This window comes from Pleurodeles waltl, chromosome 7, assembly GCF_031143425.1.
Source record: "Pleurodeles waltl isolate 20211129_DDA chromosome 7, aPleWal1.hap1.20221129, whole genome shotgun sequence".
Lineage (NCBI taxonomy): Eukaryota > Metazoa > Chordata > Amphibia > Caudata > Salamandridae > Pleurodeles > Pleurodeles waltl.
In genome coordinates, this window is record NC_090446.1 from 77,320,617 (window position 1) to 77,335,843 (window position 15,227).

The window sequence follows — 15,227 nt, forward strand, 5'->3', positions numbered from 1 at the left end:
TAAGGCAGGGTGCACTATACCACATGTGAGGGCATATGTGCATGAGCACTATGCCCCTACAATGTCTAAGGTTTTGCTTAGACACTAAGTGCAGGGTAGCCATACGAGTATATATGGTCTGGGAGTTTGTCAAACACGAACTCAACAGTTCCATAAAGGCTACACTGAAAACTGGGAAGTTTGGTATCAAACTTCTCAGCACAATGCACACTGATGCCAGCGGGCAATTTATTGTAAAATACACCCAGAGGGCATCTTAGATATGCCCGACTTAGAGTGTAGGCTGACCAGTTCCTGCCACACACCAGACATGTTGCTGGCCACATGGGGAGTGCCTTTGTCACTGTGGCCAGGAACAAAGCCTGTACTGGGTTGAGGTGCTTCTCATCTCTCTCCCCCTGCAGGAACTGTATCACCTGGCGGTGAGCCTCAAAGGCTCACCCCTTTTGTTACAGCGCCCCAGGGCATCCCAGCTAGTGGAGATGCCCACGCCTCCAGCCACTGCCCCCACTTGGCAGCAAGGCTGGAGGAGATAATGAGAAAAACAAGGAGTCACCCACCAGTCAGGACAGCCCCTAAGGTGTCCTGAGGTGACCCCTGCGCCTTGAGAAAGCCTCCATCTTGAGTTTGGAGGATTCCCCCAATAGGATTAGGGATGTGCCCCCCCTCCCCACAGGGAGGAGGCACAAAGAGGGTGTAGCCACCCTCAAGGACAGTAGCAATTGGCCACTGCCCTCCGTCCTAAACACACCAGGAAAGCAGATTCCTGCAACCTGAAGAAAGGAGGACTGCTGACCTACAAGCCTGCAGAGAAGGAGGAAGACGACAACGGATTTGGCCCCAGCCCTACCGGCCTGTCTCCAACTTCGAAGACCTGCTCCAGCGACACATCCGACAGGGATCAGCGACCTCTGAAGCCTCAGGGGACTGCCCTGGACTTCAGGACCAAGAAACTCCTGTGAACAGCAGCCCTATTCAAAACCTGCAACTTCTTTGCAACCAAGAAGCAACTTTCCAAGACTGCAAGTTTCCCGCCGGAAGCGTGAGACTTCACTCTGCACCCGACGCCCCCGGCTTGAGATTCATAGAACCAACACCTCAGGGAGGACTCCCTGGCGACTGCGAGCCTGTGGAGTAACCAGGGACAACCACCCTGAGCCCCCACAGCGATGCCTGCCGAGAGAATCCAGAGGATCCCCCCCGACCACGACTGCCTGTAACATGGGACAGGACACCTAGAACCAACACTGCACCCGCAGCCCCCAGAACTGGAGTACCCCTGTTCCCATAGGCACCTATGTGTTTTGGGCACCTCTTTGACCTTTGCACCTGACCAGCCCTGAGCTGCTGGTGTGGTAACTTTGGGGTTGCCTTGAACCCCCAACGGTGGGCTGCCTATGCCCCAAACTTGACTTGCAAGTTTTTTACTTACCTGCAAAGCCATCCTTTACTTACCTCCCCCAGGAAATGTTGATTTTTGCACTAAGTGTCCACTTTGAAAATGTCTTGCCATTTTTACAAAGACTGTTTGTGATACTGCTTTCATTCAAAGATCCTAAAGTATCTAAGGGAAGTACCTTACATTTAAAGTATTAACTGTAAATCTTGAACCTGTAGTTCTTAAAACTAAGAAAATATATTTTTCAATATAAAAACCTATTGGCCTGGGTAAGACCGAGTGTGTGTTCTTCATGTATTGCCTGTGTGTGTACAACAAATGCTTAACACTACCCTCTGATAAACCTACTGCTCGACCACACTACCACAAAATAGAGCATTAGAATTATCTACTTTTGCCACTATCATACCTCTAAGGGGAATCCTTGCACTCTGTGCACACTATTTACTTTGAAATAGTATATACAGAGCCAACTTCCTACAGTGCAGAACAACATTTTGGTCCCTAGGTGGAGTATCTTGGCCACCACGGGGCATGTAGGCACTCCTGGAATGGGTTTCTTGGAGGGGATTGCTTAGTTATACCATCCTGAGGGAGCCACCACTGAGCAGAACCATGCCTAAATTGTGTGTGAGGTCCCCCAGCACCTATCAGGACACCCACTATCTGTACATTATTCCTGCAGGACCTCCCTTTGGCATCATTCACATGGTCATGAGTTGCCTAATCAGTCTATGCATCTGCTTAAGTTGGGGCAGGTGTTCTGCCTGACCCAGCGTTAGTGTGGCAATAGTCTGTTCATTGGTTCCAACCTTTTCAGTCAGTTTATGCTCGTCATCTTTGAGCAGGTTCATATCCATTGTAATGATCCCCAGTCGTCCAAGCTATTATACCGGACTCCCGGATTTCTCAAAGAACTTCTAGTTTGTCCATCTGTAGGTCAAAGCGACAGTCCTCCTGAGTTTGTATCAGTGAGCTATTTGAAGGGATGTACCATGCTAGTGCCTGGAGCTTCAGACGTTGACTTGGAGCTGCCCGTTGTGTGGGGGTTGGGGATCTAAAGCAAGCCCAATCTCATCTTGATAGGGCTTGATGTCTGTCCACTTCCTAGTGCCTCCAGGGGTCATGCGGCAGTCAAGTGCTTTGCAAGTCTCTCAATATCTCTAGGCCTCAACTGGTAGGTGCAGGCAATAGCCCATTCTCAGAAGGGCACGGACGAGCTTCACAGACCAAGCAGCCTGTGCCTCCATGACAAAGTCCCTCGCAGCCAAGGGAACACTGTCATGTATGAGCGCATGTTATTTGATACCACACATGCCCACTGACAAAAATTGGGGATAACAATTCAAGAGGGTATTTTCCTAAAATAATAATGTACCTTTATTTTTGTAACAATGTGTGGTTCTTTCATGTGTTTGAGTGCTGAGTAACTAATATTGCATAAGCTTTGCATGTCTCCTAGATAAGTCTTGGCTGCTCATCTACAGCTACCTCTGGAGAGCCCTGGCTTCCTAGACACCGACTACACCTTACTAATAGGGGATACCAGGACCTTGTAAAAGTTGATAGCCCCACAGGCACTCACCACACACCAGGCCAGCTTCCTACACAGTCAATCAAAGTTTTGCGATCCTGTGTGAAGTCCCGAGTTTAAGCACCCCCATGCTAACTGAGAAGCCTGTGACTGCTATCGCTACCACCAAGTCCAATGTGCAGGGATTGAACTTGGCCCAGTTTGAGCACAATTGCTCGAAGGACAAGTACATCATCTATTTTCTGAAATGAGATACTGATAAATTGCTTTGGAGAATTTACATAGGATCATTTCAACGTTCAAGATTTCATTCATCTGCTTTTTTTGTTACTTCAGTTTCATCCCCTGCAATTATGTCACCCACTCTTTGGTCTTGCCACACGGATAACTAAATGAGACATCAGTGCCAAGATTACTGGACCCATGCTGGAACTAGAGTCTGATGAGCAGAAGCAGTCACTTTCACCACATCATCATGTCCTTTACAAAATGGTTAGGAATCTCTATTAAATCAAAAAGTGTGGGAGCATCTTTCTCCACTCATTAGCATTAAATGGTCTTAATAAAACAAGATGGGAAAAGCCTTCTCATTAGTTCAAAGGCTTTTCCAAGTTGAAAATGGAGAAAAGTAATGTTTAAACTTTTAAATATAATTTGTAGGTTCAATGTATTTGAATTAGCTTAAGAGAAAGCATCCCCCCCCCAAAAAAAAAAAAACTACACTAACCAATTACCCTGTTTCTAAGGCTCCTGAAAATAGTCTCTATAGCTAACCCTCTTCCTTGGTTCTGGTTCTTTCCTCATTTTAGGTGTGCAATAAGGGATCCTCTAGGAACACAGTACTACCATTACACTGCAGATTCACTCGCCAGGTTAATCTAATTCTCTTGTGCATCACAATGCAGACGTTCTGACAACTTCACTTGAAAGCACCTAATTCAAAGAAATTATGATTTTAAAAGTGTTTAGCTTACCATAAGAGAATGTATCTGGGAGCGGCACACCATGCCCAGCCAGCTCCTGGAAAGTCCAAAACTTGTTGACACAGTTAAGAATGGCTTGAGGTCTGTTCATCAGCCGACACCCCATCTTCTCCAAGTGTCGCAGGACAGTGATGTCACTATCATTCTGCACCCACGGTGTCGGAACACGAACCACCACCACTTGTGGGTAGGCAGTGACCAGTTCACCATTGATACGAAGACCTGAGAAAAAGAAGAGTAACATTCATTACTTCATGTACATACATGAAGACATGACCAACTACACCAGAGGATAAAAGTAGTGACAAATATACAGATCTACTTATGCAAAAATAGTAAAGAAGGTTCAAAATCATTCTGGTGTTAGTGGCGATACTGGGGGGGTGCACTTATTGTTACACCACTGATGCTGCTAGATGCCCAACCGGTTGGGTGTCAGCCATCAGCTGTTAATGCGAGTTCTAATTCAATGTATCTAGTGGAACATTAATGGCCTCTGCTACGGAGCATAAACTTAATTTAGATGCCCCAGTTCAGTCATGAAGGCCTGTGTAATGTGAAGCATACCTCTGCTCTGTGACCTCACCAGGATGACTGCTCTCATTCGAAGGGTTATTATGAGGACTGCAGAAACTACGCAGCCCAGCAGCACAAACAGCTGTGTCTGCAGCCATGCACTTGGGCATAACCCAAGAAGCAGACTAAAGGTGGAAAGGCAGGGCCGTGAATTGGTAGTGTCAGTCTACCATACAATTATAGTAGAATCGGGATTCTAAAGCAGACTTGCCCTAAACTGATGGAAGCTCCTCCTACTAAAGTAGGAGATCTGGAGAGGCCATGTAGAAACCTCATTTGAGGTGTATTAAGGCCGACCAAACCTATAATATGGCATTATTCCTATTTTTATCACAAGAACATTCTGTAAAATCCTTTGCGGCTATTATGACAGCACTCTTCCCAAGTAACTTAAGGATCTCTTCCCAACAATTCCTAAAGGTGCTTCTGAAATTACTTACCATGCTTGATTTTCAGGAGGTTGTTTAATGAATTCTAAGATCTGTATGTAATGGATGCTATTGATAACCCACATTTCTGATTCTATCGTACATGTCCTGCCCCGTACCTTCCTCCCCCCAAAAAAGTCTGCGTTCTTACTTACCTGGAGTAGTTCTGCAGTTTAAACTATTTTTCTTAAGTTTGAGAAGTAATACACAGGACACTAGCAAACTTAGGAGAAAGCAATCAATACATAGATCTGTAAAACACTACTTGTCACCCCCGAGGGAACCCAGGCGCTGTCAGTTCCAGTTGACTATCCAGGTCATCAGGAACTTTTGGAATTCTAGAAGCAATGGGAGAGCTCCACAGATGAAAGGGTAGCTCATTCTAGGCCTCCATTGCTAGGTAAGCGACAGAAGGCTTGACCACCACATCTGCTATGTCAAATGCGGAGGGTTAGACAAAGTGACAGAGCGGAGGTGTCAGGCAGACTGGTGGAAGTTGAGGCGGTGGTTCAAGTAAGCGGGTCCACAAGTGTGAAGGGCCTTGTGTGCATAGGTCAGCTGCTTGAACTCATCTTTTCCATATAGCTTAGCCACTGGAGTTCCCAGAGGTAGTAAATGATGCAAGTTTGTCTAAGGAGATCCAGGGCAAGCCTGGCTGCAGCTTGTCTGGTCTGGAGTCATTGGATATTCAATAGAAATATGCTCAGTCTGCACTCCAAGAGCTGTTTTTTCAACGTCACTATTTTAACCTTGGTGGCAGGAATTAAAGAACTAAGTGCAAGTCATCTCAGACACATCGTAGGTGCACTTTTTGGATTGTTAGCCTATGAAAATGAAGGGTGTATAACGAGATCTCCTTGGTTCAGTTTAGAGCAAAAAAAAAAAAAAAAAGGAGTATGCACATCTATAGTATTTAACATGTGAGGATTTAGTGCACTTTTGGGGGGTGAAATACTAAGTCTATAGTCAGACACCCAGGACACATTGTTTGGGGTAAAGGGCAACACATTTCCATGTTTGTTGTCCTTTGGACAAGTAGGCCTAAACCCCTGCAGCTCAAACCCTTTGGCTGCTAGTTTACAGAGAAGGGATCTGTTTTCAGTTGAAGTAATGTGCCCATACATTAATGCTGTACGATATTTTATTTATGGTACATTAATGAAAAGCCGTCATTGTTAGGATGGGTGCTGTAAATAAACGTATCAAATTCACACTGCACTATTGACCGTGGTTGAAGTATTAAAAAAAGTGTACACGTTTGAAAAACTTAATGAGGCCAAGTATAACGCTCAGATTAGATACAAATGTTTGCAAAAGCTTGTAAGCAAGTAAAATGTGTTGATGCGTGTGCTAGTATTTCCAAAAATACATCCCTAATGGAAAAAAAAAAAAAATCAGTGTGGCCATTTCCAATAATATTATGAAAACATGAAAAAACAAGCACCAGCAAAGACAACTGATCCGTCATTGAGTCTTTGTTTCGTCAATGTGCATCTTGTTTTGATGTGGCTATTGTAACACCTCACCACTTTAACACTGGCAAAAAGAAAGAAGGGGGGGGGGGGAATAAGGTCTTTAAAAAAAAACACACAAAAAAAAACACACACACACAAACATTGCCACCAGTGGCATAACTGAGGCCACACAGCCCCCCTCCAGGCGGCCACCTGCCCTGAGGGCGGAGGGGTGAATGAGTGAGTTGGGGCTCCACGTTCTTTGCGGGGGTGAGGAGCCCCTCCAGTTTTGTTACGCCACTGATTGTTCAGTGCCAGGAACTACTGTGGCAAACTGTGCCAATATGCTCCTTGTGGAAAAGCAGAACGCCGACATTCACAGTAAAGCTAGCTGATGCGGAGAAAGTATAATAAAACCAAAATGTGTAACACCATACTAATTAGGAACCCAATTCTTAAAAGTCACAAAAGTGCACCCATGGTATACGTGTTTTAGAGGCTTTCATGAATTCACAAGAACTTACAGAAAGAGACCAGGAAATTGTATTCCTAGAAAATATTGGAGAAGTGTATTTCAGCACAAGCACACATGCATGTGTAGATTTGCTCAAGTGGAAAAAAACAAAATAATTGATTGAGCGTTTACAAGTTCACTTTCTCGCCAATCACTTTTTTCCCCGAACTCTGGGAGATCTAGTTCGGCCATTGTCAGCAGTAAATTTTCCAGCTTCTCTCATAATGGGAAAAGATTAGAGAAGACCCGGTGAAAAAAAATCCTTAAAAAAATAGGCAAGTTAGGTTTGCAGACTCAAGGGCATTCCAGGCCTAGAACTATTGCTTTCTGCTTCCTCCAGACCCAGTGTGTAGATCTGCAGAAAGGTGGCAAATTAAGGACATTGCTATAGAAGGGATTGAAATTGCAAGTATTCAAGCCCTACTCTAGGACTAGCCCTGCCATAATCAGAGAGGCTATTAAAGCTCTTACATAATGAGATTGCTGCCATAATTTTTGCTGTACTACATGGCACCAAAGGGAGAAGTAGTTTTTTTTTTTTTTTTTTTTAGATTTAAGAAGCTATTTGTCCAATGGACAAATAGATGTTATTAAACTCTACACCCCTGGTTATGCACTGCAATAACACTCCATTGGAAGAATGACACAAAGAAATACTCCTCTGTGCAGAGTCAAAGGCCACTTGTGTTGTTCAAAGAACTGGTAATAGGTACTGAAAAAGGCTGTGATGTCAGGCCACGCCTAAAATCTACATATACATCAACTCATCCCCAGGGGGAAATAAGGCTAAGAATAGGGTGACCTGGTGTCCCTAGAACACAGGAAGTCTTGTTTTTTTGCGACACCTTTCCTTGCGTCCTAATACTATTAAAAACAATGTGCATGTTTACTTAAACCCTTTACTGTATTGCAGCATACATGGGCAGTGAAGTGCTTGCCTACGTGGGCAGCAAACTGCGCTGTGTAGGACGTGTGATCTTGTGACAATGCCTTTAAGCACAGCTGATTTTACAGCAGCGGCTGCAGTAGGTACGTTGATAGGCCATGGGGTCTCGGCAGTCTACTACACCGAGTCCCTGAGACCTGTCTGGGTTTTGAACTGGTGACTTGCAGGCCAAAGAACAAACCTGACCCTTACGGACGGTTACCAGAGTACCCTTAGATATGGTAATGACTACGCTTAAAGCCAGTACGGTCGCTGCAGCCCCGTGCCTGGTGAAGAAAGCGAAGTTCAACTCGGAGCTGTCCGCTACTTCTAGTCCCAGGTCTACTAACCCTCAGTTGAGAAAACTGTGGCTCCAACCCGAGTACCAAGCCAAGATACTTCAGAGGCCTGCATCCATCTGTTACTTCGTCTGTGGAGGAAGTAGTGAGACCAGAAAAGAGGCCCGGTCCGCACGAAGGGTTGCTGCAAGCTGCCACACTAAACTAGCCAGAGCTGCGCACTTCACAGCCCGCGGGGTTCAGGGCTGCTGCTCAGAAGGGCCCAAGGGTCGTTCTCGTTCACCGCGAGTTTCCTCTTCTGCGTGAGTTTTTGGAGATGTAATGTTTGGCCGCCGTCCACATGGCGGATGGTGTGGGCAGGAAGGCCCAGATCCAGGAGGGAGAAGCACCGCCTCCATTTCGAATAGGCCTTCGGCGGAGCCTCCATCTTGCGCAATGCCCAGGGCGGCGCGTTTACACTGCCAGATGCTAGTCACAGGACGCGCATCCAGCGCCAGCTGCGTGACCACAGAATGAGGAAAGAGGTACCACCTGACACCAGCACCAGGTGTGGCACGGCAAAGATTAAACACCGCGAAGCAACACGTCCAACTAGCCGAAACCTGTCTTAGGCCCGTTATTGGGACTGTACTCTTATCTATGCCCAGGTCCGCATGTGACCATTTTTTAAACAGATTGACTTTGGATAAAATGCCTCCGTACGTTAAACACTTGTCTTTTGGAGTTAAATGTAACATGGGAAGAGGAACTCTGCACCCGTGTCCCCGGAGGCCTCCGTTTACATCGAGGGACAAGGTGTAGTGGATCGTTTCTTGGGCCGAACAGCCCATGAAGCAGACTCCTTCAGATTGATTGTGGTTCAGCGGGTGCAGGATAAGGAGTAATGCGAAACGGTGATGTTCATATAATGGGGGAAAAAAAGTGTACAGTATGCGTTTTATCGGCAACGACTGAAGGCTTCAGGTGCGGAGGGTGACGTTATTTGAACCTAAAGCACTGCATGCCACGAACATGTGTAGGCTAAGCACCATTCTGTTTGTGCAGTGTGTAGCTGTAGATACACATGCTATGCACAGACTAGAAAGTGGTCCTCCCCCTGTCCCACCACAAAGGTTGAGGTTATCCACGGGATGTTGCAGAACTTTAGAAAAGTTTGCATAGGACAGCTTGCCCTACTTGGGCTTGCTGGAACATCTTCACAGTAGTGTTTAGTTAAATGTGGCATAGACCAAGTAGCAAGATTCACAAAGGTTCTTCTAGAGTTAATGCTTGGGAGAATTATGTTAAGATTTCAGGATAGGATGGGAGGTAGTCTGGGGGGAGGATTGTCCATTACAACTTTAGAGGGCTTCTTAACAGTGAGGCACGTACCCAGTTTTGTAGGTCTACTGCCACTGCAGCTAAATGCAAGAAAATCAATGTGTCAGCAAAGCCAGTGTTGCAAATGGAACAGACAGCAGACAATATCTTGTACCTGTGGTTTTAGATTTGTGATTAAAGATTTAGTAATGTACAAAGTATTTCCATTCTGCTGCATAACGAGCCCTGGTAAAGGGGCAATGAGATTCCCCGAGGACGTCCATATACTTAGGAAGTAAATTAAGATACCCAAACTCTAGGATTTCAGGAGTCAAATCACTAGGTCAAGGTGCTTTGGATTGGGATGCCTTAGAGTTCCCTATGTTGCATGACAGGAGCTACCAGAGGTGTTGGGCTCTGCAGTAGGTATAAAGGGAGTGTCAAGTGGGGGCAATGAGATTACCGTGTACAATGACTTGCAGACAAACTATGGCGAAATGAAGTATATACTAAGAAGAGTCCATTGCGTTTGGGACCACTGTCAGCTTTATTTGTGCCATCATTTCTCAATAAATATGGCGCTAATAAGGTTTCCCCAACTTTGAAGGTTGGGGAATCAAGCCTCCTCAAATGAGGAAGTTGCTGCCTCATTGTCATACCCCAACCACGTGCACCAATGCCTCCCTCACTGTGACCTCCCGGGGAGTCTCCCGCGGTGGCAGAGCAATCTAAGAGCACCCAACTCCCAGGCCAGCTGTTCGTAGATTCCTTGCACCCACTCTGATCTTGAAGGCCACGCAGCCTTTTATTTTGTTTTGCCCTGTGCTTGTGTTCTTTAGGACTTTTTCATACAGTAAGGGCAGGTGAGATTCAGGAAGGCAAACCGACCATGGGGTCTGTGTGAGCCTTGTCCTGCTACAATGTCATTTTACAAGGAGAAGATGAGGCATTCGCTGTAGAAATAAAACGATGTGCTAGGAAGCCAGGCGGGGACAGCAAAAAAAAAAAAAAAGTATGTCACTGTGAGTAGATACTCAGCACCGCATGCAAGGGACAGACGTGCCTCCAACACAGTTCGGCATCTTAAAATGTAGCCTTTGAGCCCTTGCTCCAGCTTCAGGCCCTCACAATGTATCTGCAATAAGGAAAATGTTACTTACCCTGTAAGCTTGTTCGGAGTGTGTAGTGCTGGTGATCCACATGCTCGCCATACTCCTGCAATCTAGTGTTCGGCTTGGGCGTTTGCAAGTTGGTTTTCTTCCAAGAGGCCTTTTAAGTGCCAGTGCACAGCGATTCCTCCCTTCGCTGGCAATGCACATAGGTTACAAAAAAAACAAACAAAAAAACTATGCACAGCAGATGGGTGCACGTGAATCTACAGCGCTACAAACCGGTGTACGTGTGAGAATGGGTTGTGCTACTGCACTTGTGCATCTTGGATGCACTGCATTTACTATACAATGCACAATGATGCAGGGCTGTGTCAGTAAATCACACTGCATTCCTGTTGCTTTTATATTTGTGTGGAACCACCATCTTTCATACATTAATTCCCGCATCATGCAGGAGGACAGGGGTGGACTTGAACCATGCAAATTCACAAAAAAAAAAAGACGCAGGAAGGCCCCTGCATCGCTTGATAATCTAACTTGGATCTTCGGGATGCCTTGAATGATACAAGGCCTTAGTAAATCTGAACCTCTATACAGTGTGTAAACGCCATAAATTGGGGCTTTCACCAGCCCCCATACAGAATTCAGTTATCTAGAGAACTACTACCTTAAACGCAGAGCAATATGCTTCCCATTTCCCTCCAGCCAGTACTGACCCTGAGCAAGCCAGCATGTAGACCAAAGGGTCTATCCAAAGTGACGACAGATCATATTGAAGAAGCTGTAGATAATTACTTCATCCAGCACAAAAAAGGAGAATATAAACTGCAGGTGCAACTTTGAGTAACCGCTGTTTGCGAGCCACCTCCTCGGTACCAACTAAAGGCATTTACAGCCCATCTCAAAAAAAGTCAATACACCGGGCCATAAGCAAGATTGCAAAAATCACTAAACTGCTGCGAAAGTGCCAACCAGGCTCCAAAGAGTCTGCTGTAATTCCCTGCAAGTTTTCAAAAGTTGTATAGTGCTTGGGCAGCTCTTCATTTGAGGTAGCACCTGCTCTACTCAACAAATGCCCCAAAGTTCTACGAGTATTTTAAGATTAAGGTATCTTCAGTGCACAACTCGCTGAACGGATTGTTCAGCAAGTGTATGATGCGCAGCTAAAGACTGCTCAGGTGAGAGCCATCCCGATTCAGATGACAGAATCAATCTCATTTTAAATGACAAGACACAAAAATGCTACAAGTCTGAATTTGTCCACAACTTCAGCTCGACAAAACATTTGGAATAATACGCTGTATGGAGCCTAGGTGTGCAATTAATGACAACGGGATGATCTGGTGCGGCCGGACCATGCTTGCCTGAAACTAGCTAGATTTAGCAAAAATAAGGGCAATCTGTTGACGAAGTGCTAAGGATACTGGCATATAAAATGAAAATGTCCTCATCAGTAACTGAACCAACCCACCACTTCTCAAGTCAAAAAGGGAGAAAGAAGGCTGGGTGCAAAGAATGAATGGTAAAAGTTGAGCAATGTCATGGTGAATGAATGGGATGATTAAAGGGCACATGGAAAGTCACAAGAATGGACAGGGTAAAGGGTGGTCCAGTCAAAGGTTAGAGCCAACTGTAAAAGTGGAAGGATCGATTCGAGGACAGATACAGGTGAAAGGAAGCTGGAATTTTGAAAGGGTGATTAAACAGATAGGCCATAAACAGATGGTTGGAGAGAAGAAGGATGACGGATGGATAGAAAACCAAAGCATAGACAAGCAGGCAAATGAATTGATGAGTAAAGATGGAAGGGTGAAAGGCGTGTGGTGCATATATGTACAGATTAGGTTTCTTTTGCTAGGTGTTCGAACAGAGGTCTTTCAATGAGAATGGAGGTAACGAAATAGCGATTTGGGGACTACTATCGGGGTGGTTTACTGTGGAAGCTAAGACCCTAGGCCTTGTGCACGTCTCTAGAGACGGACAGCTTTGTTTCGAGCCGGCTCTCCTTACATCATGCATGCTGCAGCGAGTAGCTCTAGCAATACAGCAAGTGTTCATACCGGTAATGCCAGACAGACCTCGGTCGGTATCATCGAAGTGCTTAATAACGAGGACCGTCAGAAAAGCGAGGGGGGGAATGATACACGAGTTCCAGGTTCGAACTGTGCAATACCTTCGCTTGTTTGATTTAAATACACCACAATGTTCCTCCACGTACAACAACCGCAGCCACCCAGATGGTAAAATTGATAACTGACATGCCTCCGGGTTAGCTATTGGCACTGCTGTCGAGCAGCAGGAGGGGAGCCCACGAATGTTTTACGTTAATGTTTGAAACCCGCTTTTAAATAAATGCTTCAATGCAGCGATCTAATCCGATGTTCTAAGAGGAAATGCTTCTGCGTGTAAATGAAATACACATACAATTGTACATGTTTGTTGCAAAGGATCTTTTAAAATAAATGTTCCTGAAGATACGTGGTTCAGGGCACGTTGTTGATTTTTTCCTTTAGTTAATGTGTCAACAAATATTTACCAATTAAACATGGATCTTAAAGTTAATGCTCAGGCAAGTTAACTGCTGCCCAGAGCTGCTAGTCAGGACATTTGGAGAGGGGGGGGTCCTTCTGGTTTAAGATAACCTTTTTGTTGGCATCTTAGTTGGCGAAGTCTGTTTGCATTGAATTGTTGTAGCGTCATTTTAGCATAATCGTCGCAATGGGCCTCCCCTCTCACGGGGCTGTGCTTGTGTCACAACACCATGGGCGCTTTGTGTCCACCTACGATTTTCTCCGGCCTTGAGGAGACTGGCTGGAACTCGACATAGGAACCCACAGCAAAAACCCTAAAGCCAAAGCCAAATCCAATAATCTACAACTCAGTCAATGAAGTAAACACAAGAGTTCACCATTACTGAACAATTTCAATGCTTACGGAAGGGTAACCAATAGAAAAAAAACAATTCTGTTTAACATCGTGACAACAGCTTATGGTTTGTCAAACAGCATATGAATGAAGTGCACCACTTCTGCCACCATGTCTCCTCTGGACAGAGGACATGAAGCAGTTTGGCTGTAACGCACAATATGCCTGGCGGAAAAAAAAAGTCTTCGCACCACAAGCATGGTGTGCAAATGGACAAAAGGCAGAGAAGCGAGCATGTCCTGCTCTGCAGCAGGACCCCCATACCCAAACACCCAATCCATCACTAACTCTGAACCAGTGCACTCTAGAAGAAAAAAATTGAGACCATCTTCCACTAGCTAACACTTGTGAATCTGACAAAGAATGCTCCAAGTCACCAGAAAATTTACAACGTAATGGCAGAAGGTAAAGACCTAATGAGAACTAGATGGAGCAGAAATGTCTTATCCCTGTATTTAAAATTAGAAATCCTATTTTCACATCACCGTATACACCCATATTGATATGTTTAACTTCCACATTTAAAACTATACTGTAACAAATGAAGCAGTGTGTAACAGTACAAACACGTCTGGATTTTACAGATTTTTATTGCTACAAGATATTGTAAAAGGTTAAAGTTCAGCTCCAGAATGCAAAGGCGTTAGCAGGCTAACAAACTTATCAGTCTCCAGTACACCAGTCGGACAGCCACTTAAATTACGCAGATAACAACCAAAAAAGGTTCCATAAGTGACCCAGCCTGCCTACTCACCCAAGTTTCCTTGTTCAATGGTCAGCACCACCTCGTCCATCAACAGGAACCGGAACTCGAGCTCATCATCACAGCAGCGGGCTTTCAATGCCCGAAGGATCTCCAGCTGAGGATAGTCGTCCTTGATGCGCCGATCAGTCAACAACCAAATCCGTGGGGTGGAGCTGCACATCCTGGCCAACCGAAAATGAGCACTGCCTTCCTAGTGAAGTCCGCTGGAAAATAACGAGAATAAATAATAAATACCAAGTTCTCTGCTCGGGAACGCCATCCGCAATCAGAAACGAACATTCGTTTTCAACTATGCTACAGCAGGACGGTGGTGAGACACCACACTTGCCAGAAGATGGGCAAACCATTGTACCGAAATCTTAACGAACCATATAAGTCACTCACATCTATGGCAATAGTGCCGATGACTTGTGTTCCGACAGCGACTGTGATACCAAAGCATCCTAGTCTAGTCAAACGCTGAAATGCCAACGTCTTGGCAACATTTAGCAAACTGTCCAATTATATCAGACGTTGCTTATGTGCAAGACAACAAATAGAATGGTTCGACAGGAAAATGTCGCCATTACTATAGGTAGCCAGCTGATGGATACATAAAGGAATAATGCCACACACACACACACACACCTGCCCTCGCGGCAATGTAGGTCAAGTGGACTCGCATTGGAGGGAAGAAACAATGGAAAAAACAATTCTATGTAAATAATTTTAATGGGGAAAAATGAAAAATGTAAGGAAGCATTTTAAAGGAAATTAATTTAGGAAAATGCAGAAGATCTATTAAAATTGGACGGATGTTTTTGGGGGGGAGGGGGTTTAGATTCACCGATGGACGGAATTCTGTAGTAGAAAGGGTTTTTATGGTATGCGGATGTGTGAACTTGAAGGCTGGGAAGGTTTATGGTTCAGTAATGACAGTTTTGGGGGGGGGGGGTTGAAGGGTGTTTAGGCTTTAGGAATAGGTAGGGTTTAGAGAAATGACTTCGGTGTCAGGAAACGATGGAAATTAGAGA

General features: G+C 45.1%; 1 protein-coding gene across 6 annotated transcripts in view; it reads right to left on the reverse strand.

Moving 5' to 3' along the window:
* RIMKLB (ribosomal modification protein rimK like family member B) overlaps nucleotides 1-15,227 on the reverse strand; it is a 93,851-nt gene that overhangs the window by 73,071 nt on the left and 5,553 nt on the right. For all 6 annotated transcript variants that reach the window (XR_011205436.1, XM_069242997.1, XM_069242998.1 and 3 more), the window contains exons 2-3: nucleotides 14,203-14,417; nucleotides 3,908-4,138 (exon numbers count right to left, since the gene is read on the reverse strand). Coding sequence is in view for 5 of the 6 variants with exons in the window: in XM_069242997.1 (XP_069099098.1) it covers nucleotides 3,908-4,138; nucleotides 14,203-14,374 (403 nt within the window). In the remaining variant the exon portion in view is untranslated. The remainder of the gene's footprint in view (nucleotides 1-3,907; nucleotides 4,139-14,202; nucleotides 14,418-15,227) is intronic.